The sequence below is a fragment of the Crocodylus siamensis genome, chromosome 15, assembly GCF_052110815.1.
Source record: "Crocodylus siamensis isolate JL-2025a chromosome 15, ASM5211081v1, whole genome shotgun sequence".
Classification (NCBI taxonomy): Eukaryota; Metazoa; Chordata; order Crocodylia; family Crocodylidae; genus Crocodylus; species Crocodylus siamensis.
The window spans coordinates 38,423,819-38,442,294 of NC_143409.1; the positions used below are offsets into that span (position 1 = coordinate 38,423,819).

The window sequence follows — 18,476 nt, forward strand, 5'->3', positions numbered from 1 at the left end:
TCTGGGTATTCATACAAACTTAAGTGCTTAGCAGCAACATCTCACTTAATACAAATAAAATAACAAAATGAGTTTTGAAAATCTTAGTCAGTGGCCTTGATCCTCAGATTTTGCAATACACAGGATGATCATAAAATGAGCTACTCTCCAGCACTGAAAATGGTCCATTGAAACTTCTCTGGATATTGATAATATATTATATGAAAAGCTATTGGATGTAGAGCACAAAGCTAACATTTTAATTTGTTCCTTTGTTTTATTCTAGAAAAATGGTTTTGAACAGTTTTGCATCAACTTTGTTAATGAAAAACTGCAGCAGATTTTTATAGAACTGACACTGAAAGCAGAACAGGTAACCAGTCATCATTTCTGAGCAGAAATTCATAGTACCAGCTGTCACCCTTTCATTTGATGGTAGAATGAGGTTTCAACCGTTGACAGTAAAATTTGCCTTGCAAAGCAAGACAAAGAAATGCTCCTTGTGGCTGGCTAGCCTTGAAAATGTAAACAGCAGTTGCAGACACAATTATTCCTTGCAACAATGATACAAAAGTGAGTCTCTCATACAATGTACTCATGCAGTCATATGACTCTCTGCCGAGACTTAATGCGTGCTCTGACTCATTGACAGAAATGGAGAACTGCAGCTTGATTCTATCTCTGCATTTTCATTGGCCATGGCACAAAAAGTTAAGTAGGAAAACACTATTTCTCAGTTTCCTCCAGACTTGCTTTTCCCTATATTTAGTGAAAAAGAGACTTTAGCTAATTTGTCTGCACTTCTTTTCACTTCACTTATTTTACCTTTTAAAATTATAAACTTATTCTCTGCCCTAATTTTTTTCCAAATTTTGAGGAATTCTACATGGGAGATCAATGACACCATGCAACATAGGTCTCTAGCACACATTCATTTAAAGGTGCCATAGGATCTGATTCCTAATTTCAACAATCACACCTCATGCCATACCACATCTGAACCGGTCCCAAAACTGCATCTCCTGCCTCGGGTGTCATGAAGCTTGTTTTGTTAAAATTTACTTAATAGAATTTGAAAGATATGCCGATGGAAAACTTCTGCTTTTATTAGTAACTGCTCAAGCCATCTGAATGAAAACATGCACTAGTTTTTTGTAAGTTCTGCAGCTGTGCAGTATGAGTTTTCACATAACACAACCATAAATCTGAAATCTGGGAGGCTTAAGAGGTCTGAGATGCAGAGGAAGATGATGTAGCTGCTGTGCTTGTGATCACTATTATCACCATTTGATTGAACTTACTTTGATAAGGCCAGACTCATCCCTGGCATAACTCCACCATGTGCTTGAATTCTCCACAAAAGAAATAGCTCATTATTTGCATCCTAGAAATAGGCCAGGCAAGAACTATTTTTGCTGTTTATGGCAAGCTTACAGGAAACAAGTTTTTATTCACCATCTAGAAAGCTAAATACTTCTAGTATTGTTTGCTGACAGGTCTTTATAAACATATTTCAATCCTGGTGAATTTGTGTATGCAGTATGCAAAACCCACTTGTAAACCAATAAAATGACTGAATATTTGGGTCTTTTTTTCTGTCTCACAGGAAGAATATGTGCAAGAAGGAATTAGGTGGACACCCATAGATTATTTCAATAACAAGATAGTGTGTGATCTCATAGAAAACAAAGTGGTGAGTCTTTGTCATAAATACAGATGCAAGAAACTGAGAACATTTTTGTCCAACTAAATTAATCACTGGGATTGTATTGCAGTCAACCAAGTCAAGATTTACCATGATTTTGAATGAAAAAAATACTAATTTCCTATGGAGCTGAAGTCCCCCCACCTCCCCAAACTCTACTATATAGCCACATACAAACCCTATACTCTTTGAGAGTAGTTTAGATCAGTGATGCACAACTTTTTTGCTGCACAGACTGGATGGACAATGCCAGGTCCCCCCATGGGCTGGATCTGGCTGACGGTTCCAGTATGGCTGCAGGGGGTTGTGCAGCCTGACACTAATCTGTCTGCCCAGGATGGGGGCAGGCGGGATGGAGCTGCCTCAATCTGGATGCTTGGGGTGGGGGAGGTGTGTAAGAAGCAGCCTAATCCCAGTCTTGATGCAGGCAGGGGTGGAGAGCAGCCCAACCCCAATCCAGATGCATGGGGAGTGGGGCGAAGCAACTCCAATCCAGACACCTGGTAGGGAAGCTGAGGCTGGAGCTGGCTGCATGGAGCTTCAGCTGTTCCTGAAGGCCCATGGGCGAGATGTTATGGGTCTGTGGAATGGAGGTTGGAATCCCCTGCTGGTCTGGATAAAATAGTAAAGCATTCCCAAATTTGCATCTTTTATCTACATGCAAGGAATGGTAAGATACAGGGTGCATGTGTCACATTGCAGTTTTAGGATGTTGATTAACAAAATCGGCAAGTTGTCAGACAAGAAACTACTTTATCTAAAATGTGGGTTACTTTTTGATGCTGGAAGGAAGGTAACTCTATCTGGGAAGGAGTTCTGAGCTAAAAAAGGAAAGATTTCTTTTGATATACAGGCATACCTTGGAGATATTGCGGGTTCGGTTCCAGACCACCGCAATAAAGCGAATATCGCAATAAAGCGAGTCACACGAATTTTTTGGTTTCCCAGTGCATATAAAAGTTATGTTTACACTATACTATTGTCTATTAAGTGTGCAATAGCATTATGTCTAAAAAACAATGTACATACCTTAATTAAAAAATACTTTATTGCTAAAAACTGCTAACCATCATCTGAGCCTTCAGCAAGTCGTAATCTTTTTGCTGGTGGAGGGTCTTGCCTTGATGTTGATGGCTGCTGACTGATCAGGGTGGTGGTTGCTGAAGTTTGAAATATTGCAAGAATTACCAAAATGTGACACAGAGGCACGAAGTAAGCAAATGCTGTTGGAAAAATGGCGCCGATAGACTTGCTCGACGCAGGGTTGCCACAAACCTTCAATTTGTAAAAAATGCAGTATCTGCGAAGCGCAATAAAGCGAAGCGCAATAAAATGAGGTATGCCTGTACCTGCTAGTTCCCCCTTTAATTAGCTCACTCTTTCTATGACTTGCACTTCTTTCTGATTGTTGCTTTCATGCTAATGGATAAACTCTCTATTATAACTCCACTTAGGGGGATTATACCTGAGATAAATTTGATCTGGTGTTTTAATTCAGCATGAAGAATTGCTCTTTTTCTGAAAAAATACTAGTATTGCCTTGCATGTTGCTTATTACCATTTTGGTTTTGTTCCCTTTTGTGCTTTCCCCATCAGAATCCTCCAGGGATTATGAGCATTCTGGATGATGTGTGTGCCACAATGCATGCTGTGGGCGAAGGAGCTGACCAAACACTACTCCAGAAACTCCAGATGCAGATTGGGACTCACGAACATTTCAACAGCTGGAACCAGGGATTTATTGTTCATCATTATGCTGGAAAGGTGCCACAGAAAAATAATTTTTGAAGAGGACACTTATTTTAAGTGTTGCCTAATATATTTCCAAACAAAAAGGACAGTAATTAAAAAAGTCCCCAGATACTGATTCTGCATTGTCATCAACTGAAAGAGGGATGCACATTTATGCCACTGTAGCCCCTCTGGATCTGCCCTTGATCATGTCATATTATATATAGCTTATCTCCTAGCCAGGTATCTAATCCTATCTATAAGCCATTTGAAAAATAACAACATGATCTTCAAAGTAAAATCTAACCCCTCTCCCTCCAAAGCAACTGAAGCCATTTACTACCTTGAAGACAGGTTTTCATCTTGTTTTCTTACTGAGGCTAGCATATACAAGTTCAGAATAGTTCTTGTCCCCTGGTCAAAATAGGTTACTTCTACAATTAGAGATGGGTTTCTGTATGTTAGGCTACCATTTTTGTGATTTTTACTGGTGGATGACACTATCTTTTACTATACAAGGCCCACAGAAACAAATTGTGAAATGGATTTTACAAGAGAAATAATTATTTGACAAGACTTTGTGTACAGGTATTTTTACTAAGTAAAGCTAAATACATGTATGATTTATATAGAGATATTTAATCTGATACCCGTTCAAGTCAGGGTCAGTGCTGTTTAAACCTTCCTAGACAAACATTTGTTTAACCTGAATTTAACACTTCCATTAATAGAGATTCCATAACTTTTCTAAGCAAACTGTTTCAGTGCTTAGCTATCCTCATGGTTAGAAATCCATTAATTCTCTGGAGTAAACGTGCAAGTGTTTTTACATTGCCACTAAGCCCTGTGAAATCCCCCTGACTATGTCTAAAACTTTTCAATACTGCCATGCTTATTAGTGTATTACAGCAAACCTTGTTTATGCAGAATGCTTTTCTCTCCTGGATGAAATGAAGTTTATTCCAAGACCATTATCCAGCTGCTTGCAGCTCTTTTTTATATTCTAAATGCATAGTGGCAGCTTGTTTATACTGGGCAAACTCATGAGGTAAACACTGTACAGGGATGTATTAATTACCAAGGAATCTCCCAGAAACAAAAAATGGAGATGGAAAAAGAGATTAAATATTGTTTAATTATCACATTTTCAATTAACCACCAACATTTAATTTCATTTTGCTTAGGTATCCTATGATATGGATGGTTTCTGTGAAAGGAATCGGGATGTTCTTTTCATGGACCTGATTGAACTCATGCAGAGCAGTGAGCTGTAAGTAGGCAAAAAATATTTAAAGCTGAGAATAAATATGTTGGCTCAAATAGATGCAAGGGGCTTGATTCTCTACTGCTTTACACCCAGTATAATCTTTGATCACTATGACTAAGTGGGGATAAAACATGACCAAAGCAGAAAGACAGCATAGTAAATGCAGTCAGTTTGCATTTACTTTGTATAGACGTGAATAATTATATAGGAACATTCAGAGGGCAAAATAGACATTGCTAAGATCTGGAGAGACCCCAAGTGTGGTGCTTTAGGAACTAACCCAATGACTTGTAAAATATTTTAAAATGAACAGATGAAAGATTATGGGTTGAAAGTACAAAGAAGCATTATTAATTAATATATAATTTAATGATTAATGTTAACAGTTTTAAAAATAATATTCCTTGAATCTGGAACTTTGTAAACCTTCAGAAATTTATATGCTTGCCAAGACGATAACTGAAAAGGCAGAGGTTCCATATGGCAACAGCTCCTGAAAGTGTTGATATTAAAGAGATATATGATTGCAAATAACCATTTATGTTCTATTAAGCTACCAGTTTCTATGATGTATGCCTTGATCTCGCTGTAGTCTGCAGAGTGCCTGTTTGCTGTGTCCATTCATATAGACATCTTACTAATTCTTTTCTAGACCTTTTATAAAGGCTCTATTTCCTGAAAACCTCCAAGCAGACAAGAAAGGCCGCCCAACCACTGCTGGCAGTAAAATCAAAGTATGTTCAGTTTGTATGCATCTGTGTGTATTTATTGTATGCCTGTCTTTATTTAAAGAATAAAAGCAGTTTTCACCATGTAAAACTCTTATTTAGATAAAACAATGATAGTGATGCCCTGGTCGTAAAGTAACTTTGTTTCAGCCTACACAAACCAGTATTTCACTAGTTTCACTTTTTTTGCCCAGCTGTATTCTGTCTTCAGTGGTGAATGTTCCAAAATGGCAATTGATAGTAGTTATAACAGCACTAGCATGTGCATAATGAATAAGCCCCTTCACTCAGCCACTTGACATTTTACAATTAACTACAGATAATAGATCTTTTTACTGCCCAGAAAAGCGCACCTCCCCCCTCCCCTTTCCCAGCATCATCCAGCACCCACTGAAGTCAATGGTAGCCTTTCTGTCCATTACATTGTGCAATGAATCAGGTCTCAGTGTTTTGAAGCTAGCATCTTATTAAGAGACTGGCTGGAAAATATAAGCCAAATCCAAATACCCCCAAACCTTGAAACTGTTTGACTGCTAATCTAGACTATGTTTGCTGTTTCCTCAATTTTACCCTGATGATCAAGTTCAGCTGAAGCACTCACATTAACAGCCTTTACTTTTAAGAATTTAGGACCAGAGACAGGATGAAGATGCCTTAAGCACCTTTCTCTCTTAGCTTACTCTTCCTTTCCGGCACTGTACCATGGCTGTCTTCTTTACTAATGACATTTCTGTGGAGGTGGCTTGGAGTTGGGGCAGAGGGTTGGGAATGGAAGATTGTTTCTTTTTGGAGGAAGTTGACCGAGTTCCTTAAGGCAGTGGTTTCCAACCTTTTTTCATTTGCGGACCCCTAAAACATTTTGAATGGAGGTGTGGACCCCTTTGGAAATTTTGAATGGAGGTGTGGATCCCTCTGAATTTTAAAATGTGGGTATTCACATGCTTTTGATGAATCATAGTTATCTTTCATAGACCCCTTAGACGTGGTCTGTAGGGCTATGTGAAACTTCAGGTGCTGATTTGATACAGAGGAGATTCGGCCTGATTTGGTGGCCGACTCTCCAAATCCAAATTGAATCAGGGGACCAATTAAAAGGTCTGAATCGATTCAAAGTTCTCCGAAACTGGAAAAGATTTGGAGAACTTTGGCAATTCGGGCAGTCCCCGCCCGCTGCAGCAGGGAGCTGGACCTGGACTCAGAGCTGGTAAGTGGGGGGAGGGGGGGTTGGAGGACCATGGGGTGACCCCTGCCAGGCCCCATCCCTGGTCTGCTCCCCATTCCTCCCCCTCCGGACCCTTGCTCGCCCCCTTAGCCTCCCATGGCTGCCCTGTCCGCCCCAGCTCCCAGTGCATTTAAAAAAAAGTCCCACTCACTGGGTGCTGCCCAGTCTGGGGGGCAATCCCTGCTGCCCCCCACTGCCTGGGGGGCTCTGCCATGAGCCCCCCAACCTCCGCCCACTCCCCCAGCCCCTCCCCATGGCTGCCTCACCCAGCCCAGCTCCGGCATTTTAAGAAAAAAAAACTGAGAAAAACCCCCAGGACTCACCAGCTTCAGAGGCCCCGGGCCTTCAGGGGGATTGTGCAGAGCCCCCCACATGGCGTGGGGCAGTGCAGGGCAGTGGAGATCGCCCCCTGCCAGGGAAGGAACCAGTGAGTCCAGGGTTCTGGGGTTTTTTTTCCTTGAAGAGCCGGAACTGGGGAGGACAGGGCAGCCATGGGGGGGGAATGTAGGAGCAGGGGGGGATTGGGGGGCTCATGCAGACCCCCCTAAACAGTGTGGGGCAGTGGGGAGCAACGGGGATTGCACCCCTGCCCGGCACCACCTGGTGACTTGGGGCTTTTTTTTTTTCAAAGTGCGGGGAGCTGGCATGGGGGGAGCAGCCATTGCTGGGGCTGGGAGAGCAAGTGGGGGATGGGCCTGGGTGATTCGAAGATTTGGCAGTAACTGAATCTCCGAATCAGATTCAGCCGAATTGATTTGGAACAGTGATTCGAATCACCAGATCAAATCACTGTTCCCTGAAATCGGCCGAATCCAAAGTGAACACTAGCTGCTTCGCACAGGCCTTGCATTCTGTGGACCCCCAAGGATCTACAGACCACAGGTTGAAAAACACTGCCTCAATGGATATGCAGTTTTGTTGATTGGTTTTGTTTACTATATACACATACTCATGACAAGCTCTAGATATATTTTAAAATTGAAATCAATAAAATGGAATTTCATTTTTTGTTAGAGCAAAGGTGGGCTTTATCATACAATACCAGAAAGAGATAATTGCTCAGAAGCGTGGAGTTAAGTGTCCTTGTCTTCATGCAAAATTAGCAAGTTGAACAGAATTGTGGCCTTTTCTCCCAAGCACATAAATGTTTTCATATTGTAGTTATGCATATTTGAATAGTATCTATAGTGTCACATTTAGCCCCTTTTTCACTCATGCTGCCTATTATACAAACAAGTACAGTGTTCAACCAAAAAATGATTATTTGATGACTGACCCATTGTAGATACATCTCAGATCACTCAGCTTAATCAGCTCATATCAAAACAATATTCTTCATTTTACAGAAACAAGCAAATGATCTTGTTGGCACCCTGATGAAATGCACACCTCACTACATACGCTGCATCAAGCCCAATGAGACAAAGAAACCTCGGGACTGGGAGGAGAGCAGGTATGTGTAAGCAAAGGATGTAGTGGAGCAGAGTCAAAGCAGCAGTCCAAACAAGTCTTCCTCTTAGCCACAGAAATAGAAAATTTGTAAATCACACGATAGAGGGACAGAATCAGACACCCTCAAGATAACTCATTAGAGAAGCTTTCAGAAAGCCTTCAGAAAGGAAGCCTACTATACAGGCGACCCTCGCCATTCGCATGGGATATGTTCTTGTATCCCAGGAGTGGGCAAAATGCGGCCTGCTGGCCAGATGCAGTCTGCCAGGCCATTTTATCTGGCCCATGGGGCCCCTAAAAAAATTTAGAAAATTAATATTTATCTTCCCCCGGCTGCCTCTCATGCGGCCCTCGATGGTTTGCCAAAACTCAGTGAGCGGCCCTTCGCCCAAAATAATTCCCCACCCCTATTGTATTCCCTGCAAATGGCGAAATCCATGAATAAGGCACTGCATTCATGAACGCAGTGCCCCCGGTGGCTGGCGGGGGTGGGGGCACGGCATTGGGAGCCCAACAGCAGCAAGCGTGGAGCTCCTGAGGCACTCCTGTAAGTATATAAAGTGCATTTAAAATGCGGGTTTGGCATTCGCGAATATTTGCAACCATGAATGCCAGACCCGCACATAGTGAGGGTTTCCTGTATAACCATTTGTTCAATTGCCTTTTCTAAACTGTGGAGTGGGGGTGGAGGGGCTGAGAAGAACAGTAGCCTCATGCTAATTAGCATTCACAGTTAATAGTTTATTTTAACTTTTCTGGGTAATCACATTTTACAGAACCTATTTGAGTAACTCTACTGGGTAAATAAGAAATAAATTATCAGTGTTACACATTAGCAGGATGGGACTTGTTACTTTTACTTTCCTTTTGGGGAGGAAAACACTTATTAGGTAACTAGGCAGGCACCCATGTGATATTTTATCATTCAAAGTTTGATTCAGAAAAGCAAATACGTGTACAAAAGAAAACGATATAAAAGTAGTATGGTAGGTTTTTACTTCTCTAGTTTGATTTTAAATGTTTATGAACTAGCACTTTGAACAGAAATCACTGAGGTTCATAGTATTAGGCATCTGTCTATACATCCCAAAATATTGGCTCAGGGTGGGTTTACTGCAACAAATGTTTTCTGATATTTTTAATCTTATTTTACATGACAGCTGTTGCTAGAGAATTCACCCCAATATGAGCAAACAAGTGTTTGAAATAAATTTAATACATAATGCATACCAAAAGTAATAAAATATTATATGAAATAGGTATAACATTTGTTTCTGTTGCAAGACACATACCTTTCTTTTTCAAAATCTTTTTTGAATCAGGCAGACTAAATTATTTAAATAATACTAAAATAATTATAATTTCTCATATAACAAGTTGATAGGGTTATGATTAAAGGAAAGGGAATGGATCAAGAGTGGTCATCCACACATCAGGGACATACCAGAATTCACTTATTGCCACTTGGTTCATGAGCAAGTAGTCACGTGCAGATGTAGATCATTCATTGCCAAAGCCACAACCATGACCAACCCTTGAGACCGTCATTTGGACGTTGGCATTAAATGAAGAAAAAATCTGAAAACAGGCCTCTTTTCTTGGAAAGTATTGATAGAATAACAAAAAGTCACATTTGCAAGAAAATGCACACTCATTTCAGAGCAAGATTGGGCAAAAGTTATTCCAGTTTTCCAGCAAAAGTGGATGTTGTCCTACAGATCCTGAGGTCATTGGTGATGAAGTGCAGATAAGCAGGTTGACTTAATTATCCTTATAAGAACAAGTCCTTCTCCCCCATTTTTGAAATTACAGCCTTTTGTTCTTTAAACTGGATTTCAATTTTTTAGATTGTCCAGAAAAATAAAAAACTAAACACAGGTTACAGCTAGTGATACCACCAGAAAAGGTTATGTTTAGTCATAAGTATTTCCAGAATAAAACTCTGAACTATAGTTTCATTTTTGGAGTGAAGGTTCATAAGATTAACCGAAGAGACATTTTGTTTTTGTTTTCCTTACATAGTCTTGTGAACCTACTGCTGTGGGAAAGTTCAGTGACACTGGAAATACACATAATTGGGTTTTAATATCCCCAGTGGTACTTTGCTGACTAATGTTAATTTAGCTTTTGAAATAAGTATCCTCTTGTGATCATTTTGTTTCATGCACCACACACATGACCACATATATTTTTTAAATGTCCTGTGGTTGAATATTTAATCTGCTCACTACTAAACATGTTATTGGACTTTAAAACTTTTGTTGTTGTCTTGTTAAAGAAACTGTGCCAAAAGAAGTCTGTTTTACTTTTTGCTGCTAAAACCCATGTTACTGTAGGCATCTACTGCAGTTGAATAGTTCCAGATAATTTTGTACTTTAAGAAAAGCCTTGTATCAAATCTAAGATATAGCAGGATTATTTGCTTATTCCAGAAACTGGGGTGTTTCTTCTAAAACATGTTTTTCTTTCAATGCTGGCACAGCCACTTAGACTTAATTTCAAAATTGCTACATTAGCAGAATTCCCAGACTTTGACCTGTTTATGGGTGATGTCTGAAGACTTTCAGAGTACTTTTCCCAGAAAAAAAAGGAAAAACATTAATGTCTCAAAAATTCTGTGTTGCTGGAAACTAGTATTTGGCAGGATGGTAAGAAAAAGGGAGTAATATTGTTGCTTCACTGCATTATTCCAGATGTGAATAGGAGGGAAAACTATAAACAGGAACATACATTTTTAAACATCAGTTCTACTGTACAAGAAGCCTTGGAATGAGTTCAGAACATACTCACATTTTTTCAAAACTCAGATTAAACATTCAGTACATACATAAACCACAGTGAAGTGATGGTCAAGAAGAATGAGAATTTGAAATATGTCTTTAGACAGAAAGAAGAAATGCTGAGTAAAGCAGCCTTTAAAAAATAAAAGTCCTTTCTAGTCCTACCTTTTATGACTTGTATGACTTTGTTTAAAGATTTTTTTTTTTAATGTTTGTAAATCTTACATTAGTAAAACCTTAGCAGTCTTTCTTATTGCAAGTTAAATTTATACTATTTTATTCAAATTGAAATTTCAAACCAAAAAAGGGTAAGCCACCTTAGTGGACAGTTGCTTCTTCAACTACTCTATTTTAAACATTCAGGAGCTGGAGAAAATTCAAAAGAGATTCATAAGACTCATTCAACAGCAACAAAAGTAAATTATAGTCTCCACATGCAGAAAGGGAGAAGGAAATACTAAAGGCAAACCTTTCCTGCATTGGTTTTCTCTAGAGGTGCACTGATACATTGGCTCCATGTCGGATTGGCACCGATATTAGGAAAATTGAGAGTATTGACAATTTGGATTTTTTTGCCTGATGTGGTTGATAATGTGGCTGATAAATACTGCATGCATGTGTGCAAGCCAAAGTATGCACGCAGCCAGAAGCATCTCCCAGCAGCTAGACAGCAGCCTGGTCTGGCTGGTAAGTCTGTTGTGGGGGAAGGGGGGAAGGAAGGGGCGTAGGAAGGTAGATTGAGGCCCTTGTGGTGAGGGAGGGAGTGTGGCTGGGGCAGGGGCAGGCACTGCCCAGTCAGGGCGGTGTGGGGCATGGGACAGAGCTGCAGCTCATCTGGAGGGTGTGGCGGAGGGGGGCAGCTCCTGCCTCTGTGTCCACTGCAGAAGGGCATGGGGGGGGGCATGTGCCACCCAGATCTGTGCAGGGTGAGGGTAATCTGTCGCTGCAGGCTGGGGCTAGGGCTGCACCAGGCTCTTCCCTGTGGGGGCTGGGCCGAGCTGTAATCAGGGTGGACAGCAGCGGCATTGGGAGGAGGGGTTGGGGGGCTTCAGAATTCACCACAGCCATCCTCCCAGCACTGCCACCGCCCGCCCTGAGTGCTGCCTGGCCCAGCCTCCTGCTGAGAAGAGCTGGGCACAGTGCCCAGCCTGGAGCAGCAGCCCACCGTTGTCCCACATGCAGATCCGGAGGCACATGCCCTCCATGCCCTCCCAGGGTGCACACAGCAGCAGAAGCCACCCTCACTCCCTTCCCTGTGCCCACCAGATGAGTCACGGCTCCATCCTATGCTCCGTCCACCCTGGCTGGGCAGCACCTGCTCCAGCCCCACTCCCTCCCTCACTGTAGGGGCTTCGATCTGCCCTCCCCACCTCCGCCTCTTTCTTCTCTCCACCCATTCCCCCACAACAGACTTACCAGCCAGACGCCACTTTCCAGGCTGTGGGGCTGCATATCAGAATTGGATCAGTATTGGCCGATATGGCTTGTTAAAAATCGGACATCAGTATTGGCCCAAAAAACCTCTTATCAGTGCACCCCTAGTTTTCTCCTGTGGTATTTAAGTGGAAACCATTAGCCAGTGTGCAGAACCCATGTAAAAGGGCTTTACACAAAAAACTGTAGAGATACCAAAAGAATGGGGTCTTGCATCCCAGTCTGTAGAGAGTACAGAGTTCAGAAACTGTTAGTACATCCTGAGGGTCTTTATGACACCAGAACTGTCTCTGAAAACTGCTGGACATACTCTTGCCATTCTCTGAGCCTGCCCACGGCACCACAGAGCTAGTATTCACGATACACAGGATCATGCTAACCAAACAGTCTGCTTTCTGGCTATAAAGTGGCAATGTGGCTTTTGCGGGGTTCTACAGCCGTCAAATTTAGCCCTTTTTGAATATTCTTGAGTCTGAATAGCCAAATTCAGATCTTTTGTTGGCCTACTTATTGCTTAACTTTAAGCTACATAAAGTTACGTGAAAATTATACAAGCTATGTACACATGTTCCTAAGATCTGGGAAAATTCTCCTGGGTTTGTTTTCTTGATTAAAAAAAACAAAAACAAACACAAAAAAAACTTACCCAGAGATGGCTGAACAGGCATTGGAATGCCGAGACCCTGAAGAGCAAAGAACATGCAGTGCTGATGCTGACACTGTGCAGCTGGGGAGGCCTGTGCACAGCTGACCCTGACTGCTCGGGTTCAGCCTGTGCCTCCCTGCAGCCCACGTAGAGATTATGAAGGGGGCTTGTTCTGTTCCCTGTTTAGCTGCAGCAGTAGAGTCTAGTGAGTGACATGATGTCTGCTGGAGCAAGGTGGGGTTGGGGGCAGGAACAAAGAACCCTGGGATGCTGGAGGATCTCAGAAGAGACTATGTACAGACATTCACTCTCCCAAGAGAAACTGTGTTGGGAGTCATTTAACCCTGGCTGTTCCTGGGTTATTTTTCTCCTATACTGGTCATTTTTGATCTGGGAGAAAAATCCTGAAGATCTGTACTCTCATGATTTCTACTCGGAAAGCAGCTGTTTTCCCAGGATTTCATAGACATTAGGGCTGGAAGGGAACTCAGAAGATCATCGAGTCCAGCCCCCTAATTTAGGAGAAACTGAATGTGTGTACATAGCTGAAGAAAAAAAGAAAACAAGTCAGTAAGCAGTAGAACCAAGAACAGTGAACTAATCAAATCTTGAAATAGGCATTAGAGCCTTCATTTAAACAAAATGGAAAAAACTCAAACTGGAAAGTTAAAACTTTGATTAAAAAATAAAAAAGGACATTTAAATAAATGTGAATGAGATTAACCAAGAGAACAAAACAGAGAACAGAGAACAAAATATGAGATGAGACTCCCTTACAAGGGACAGAAGTGCCATGCAAATATGAGTCCTTCTGGGAAACAAGATTTTGTGCCACCATGGAGAGATATATTATTCCCTCCATATTCTCCCAAGAGCAAGAACGAACAAGCATCTGCATGGGTTTGGAACTAGAAGCATTAGACAGAATCCAGAATTGTAAGGATACATCAATTCACAGACATGTTGGAATTATAAAGGAATACTAAGTCTCATTTGGGTTCTTTTTGTCCACAGGGTAAAGCATCAAGTGGAATATTTAGGACTGAAAGAAAATATTCGAGTAAGGAGAGCAGGCTATGCATATAGAAGAATCTTCAAAAAGTTTTTGCAGAGGTATAGTAGTACTGGCACTGGAGAATTCATGGACTGTAGTTTGCATAATGGTGAATAGAGAAAAAATGTCACCGGTCCTGAATGGTTTAAGGATATGTTGAAGGGATGTTGTTACTATGGGCTAAGTACAGACAGTCAAAAAGCCTGAGGCTGAATCGATTCAATCTTTGCAGGTTAGTGTAAACTGCATAGATTGAACTGATAAGCAAGTGAACAGACATTCACTTACTTATCCATGTGCCTGCAGTGGCCCAGGCCAGAAGCTGGGGGGCACTACAGCATGCCTCCCAGCCTGTCAGCCACTGCCAAAGGGAAGGGAAGAAAGCCCTCAGAGGTTTCCCCCAAACTCCTTGCTCAAGTGGAGGGGAGCCAGCTAATTATGATGGAGGGGGTTTAAATCTACACCCTGGCCCACACTGACCCCAGCTGGGGACTGCCTGTCTGCGGCAGGGGTGGTGGGGGGAAGCCCTCAGGAGGCTTCCACTCTATTACCCCGCTCAAATGAAGGGTGGGGTGTGGCCAGGCGCCGACCAAGCCCAGCTGCCTGAGCATGGCTGGGATGGGGGGAGGGGTTTATACCCCCACCGTGGCCTGCACTGACCCCAGGCGGGGTCTGAGTTGCAGAGCAGGGGGAAGCCCTCAGAGGCCGTTTGCCTCCCCTGCCCCAGTTCCTGCTCAAGCAGACAGGAGGGGCATGGCTAAACTGGCCAAGCCAGGGCCTAGCCATGCCCCCTCTCTCTGCTCAAACCCCGGGGGAGGGGGCAGGGAAGCCTCTGAGAGCTTGCCCCTGCCAGGCTTCTCCTCCTCCCCCCCTCCCTGCAGCTGGGGTCTTGTGCTAGGGTTCCCCCCCCCCCGCCTCCAACCCCTTCTCTGCCAGCTGGAGCAATGATATTCCTCTGGCTAGGGAGTAGAGGGGCAGGACAGACACTGCTCTGCTGGAGCAGACAGCACATCACAGCTCAGAGCTGCAAAGCATCCTGGGATGCTTGGGGACTGTGATTTAACTTGAATCAGGAGAGGATCTGGGACAGAAGTTCCATGAACTGGTTTGACATAATTCAGTTAAGTCTGATACTACATTCAACCAGGTTTATCTTAAACTGGTTTTAGCCATTTTGAAAGCAGTTTATGTGCACTGAACTTCTGTTCAGTTATGGGTTTAAACCTGTTTCTGATCACATAAACCAGTTTGTGTGTAACTTCTGTCCCAATGGTCCATGAAATATGTAAAAGTCAAGAATTTCTATGTGTGATATCTTTTACTGGACTAACTGCGTAGTTGGGATAAACATAGACACGCTTTTGAGTATCACAGAGAAGCAGACACAGAAGAGCTAAGTGGCAGATGGAACAAAGGGCTTGTGCACAGCTCCATATGTAGGCAGAAATAGGATACAAGATAAATTAGCAGGTAGCCAACAGACAAGGGAACTGCAATAAAAATCTGATAATTGAAGAACATGATCATTCAGGAGGGTTTTATCATCTGTGAAGTGCAGAGATTAGCAAGTATTTGGTAGATTATAATGGACCATGAAGTTACTGTCTATGTTAAATCCCTGGTACATTTGTATAATAGGCTAATAATTTTTTTCCCCAGGCTTGCCTTTTGAAGGTGGTTGGTAGATTTCCTTTGAGCTTGAGAACCGAGGTGTGACAGGGAGTGATTTTTCTGTTTAAGAGATATTAAGGGATTACATTTGAGTAAGAGATTTAAAGAAGCGTGGATCTTTTAAAAGCCAGCTTTACCATTAAGAATCATCATAGTTTATCTGAAGTGTCAGTTCCTCCTGTAAGGGGTTATGAGAGTTCCCCAGAGATAAAGAATTAGGATCAACTGGAATGAAGAGCTAACGAATTATTCAGTAGAACACTCTATGAAACCCATTTTCTTCTGAATGTTTTAGAGCTCCTGCTGGCTAGTGCTGTGTATAGAGAAAAACATTAAACAATCCATTGGCTCCTATGGGATGAGATTAAAGTAATTTCATTCAAATATTTATATGTATTTCAACTTTTATTGAAGTAATTAATGTACCGCTACTTAGGATCAAATCATGGCAGATTGGCAAACTGGTTCTTTTCTTAAGAGCTTTTGTGCTACATTTGAGATTCTAGGTTTTCATTTTTAAACTAAGTTATTTTTGCAAAGAATGGAATCAGAAGGTCAGCCCAACATTACCATCTGCATCCCGTAGAAGGGAAAGAACCGAGCTGGTCAAGAACAGCCACGTCTCCGTGTCAGAGATTTTTAAACACTTTTATGGTTAAGGAAGGTCTGTAACAGTAAGCATGACAACCGTTTTCATTCACTGTCATGCCTCAGCCAAGACGACCAGTTCGGTCTCAGTACGAAAATGTCATGTATAAAACCAGATTCACTCTGTCATGAGTGAACCATATGCAGGATATGTAAAGCCTGTGTATTCTTTTAGAAAACATTAGGCCAGATTCACTGGTGAAGTAGCTCCAGAGAAGTCAGAGTTATTCCAGAAATAAATTGTCTCTCCATCCTGGGATGATTCATCCTGGAATAACCCTTCACATCATTCTACTTCCAGTATTTATGTGCTCCTGATTGTCTTAGCATGCCTCAAAATGTTATGTTGAGAGTTAAAAGTTAGAGAATACATACTCTTTGGCAGGCAGAATAATGAACTAATAATAGTTGTTAAATATAGCCTCTGCTAGATAGTGGTGAAACACTGACCATGTGTGAGGGTCATGCAGATCCAGAAATCTCTCTGAATAAGAGGTCTGAACAATGAAAGCTGCATGGCAGCCAAGGAGAAAGGTGAATTGAGTTCTACTTTCTTGCTCATATGCAGAGATCTACAAGCAACCTGCCTGCAGTAGGAGTTAGTCCCTTGTTTCAGAGCAGTTTTGTAAAGTTTAACTTTTTGTTATAAGTAAAACTCTTCCTGCACCCTTTTCATTCACAGTTCCCTAACATCCAGAACAAGCTCTGTTCTGACACCATGAGTCAGTGTGAGTAAAAAGTGGACCGAGGCATGGGATGGACAGGAAATGCATGCTTGTATAGTTGTTTTCATTGGGAGCTCCTTGGCAGCTCCATATAAGTGGTGAATCCTGGGCTGAATAGACTTTTATGTCTGAAATTTACATTTGCATGCCAAAAGCCAAAGTCACTAAAAAGGCCTATGTGTTTTAAAGCATAACCAATCCAAAAGCTAAACTCCATGCTTCCATATTTAGACATATGACCTAGCTGCTTACTATGGATTTAGAATGGATTACTTTTTTTTTTTTGGCAGTCATGAGTTGGCCTTTTTTCAGAAGTGTTTTAGCCACAGGCTAGTGCTTGTGCTTGATGCCTTCTGCCACCTAAAATTGCATGTGAGATTGAAAAGCCTAGATATGTGGAAAGCAATATTACTAATTGAAATGAACAGCTTTGTAAAATACATGTGTGCCTGGAGAGTGTGCTGTGTCACGTGGTAGTACACGATACAATCATATTGTCATATTATACACTAATGTGGCTATGCTGGAAGACATTTCATGTAGTGAATCTTTAAAATGATCATGATGGGTGTAACTGTGAGAAAAGGAAGAGTTTCAAATGCATTCTTATTTTGTGTCTGTGGAGTTTATTTATATTGAAAAGATTAAATTGACCCATTTCTGTTTAAGTAGGTGTTATTTAGGTTTCCTTACACTAACTTAGACTCTGCCAGATACAGACGTTAACCTACTTGCATCTACTCTACTGAGGAATGTATGTGCTTATGATCCAGTCCACCTTAAATGGGAGGGAAGGCATTTAATTTATTTCTTCTTACTTCTCCACATAAAAATTTCTCTCATGCAGTTTGTGTATATGCAGCTCTAAGATGGTGACCCTGTATTGTCCAAGTTGCATCATCATAACCAGTAGTACCTCTGCATTTCCCCTTAATGGGTGCATAAAGCTAGTCAATTTGTTATTATAAATAGAGCCCCTTTACCGAGTTGTTTACAAGCTATCCCAATTTTTGCTGAAGTTCAGACAAATAATTTATCTGCTGGATTCTTCAGTATATCTTCTTCCTTTAACTGTTTATGGTTTGTTATTTATGTTGTGTGGTGTGTCACTCAAATTGCATGGCATTGATTTTGCTCCCTGTTTGATTGGATAACATTGTGTATGGAAGAAATAATAATGGAGATGCCCCAATATACATTTCCTAACAATTCCTTGCGTGAAAATTTGGGAAGCTTTTGGAGTTTGGGAACACATTCACTAATACTGAAAGAGCTACCTGAATCTTTATGAAAAGTATGAACACAGGAAACCAAACCAAACCCAGCGTTTAGCACCAACCACTGTTTCCACTATTACCACTAATAAATATTGTTCACTCTGTACACCTAGCATGCCTGGTAAGCGTTAGGAAAACAAAGTTATGTTAAAGTTGT

At 41.6% G+C, this 18,476-nt stretch overlaps 1 protein-coding gene across 2 annotated transcripts in view; it reads left to right on the top strand.

Moving 5' to 3' along the window:
• Positions 1-18,476, top strand: part of MYO1E (myosin IE) — a 171,478-nt gene that overhangs the window by 116,239 nt on the left and 36,763 nt on the right. For both annotated transcript variants that reach the window (XM_090030181.1, XM_090030180.1), the window contains exons 12-18: positions 266-352; positions 1,586-1,672; positions 3,281-3,448; positions 4,600-4,685; positions 5,335-5,416; positions 7,979-8,085; positions 13,959-14,057. In XM_090030181.1, the coding sequence (XP_089886307.1) occupies positions 266-352; positions 1,586-1,672; positions 3,281-3,448; positions 4,600-4,685; positions 5,335-5,416; positions 7,979-8,085; positions 13,959-14,057 (716 nt within the window). The remainder of the gene's footprint in view (positions 1-265; positions 353-1,585; positions 1,673-3,280; positions 3,449-4,599; positions 4,686-5,334; positions 5,417-7,978; positions 8,086-13,958; positions 14,058-18,476) is intronic.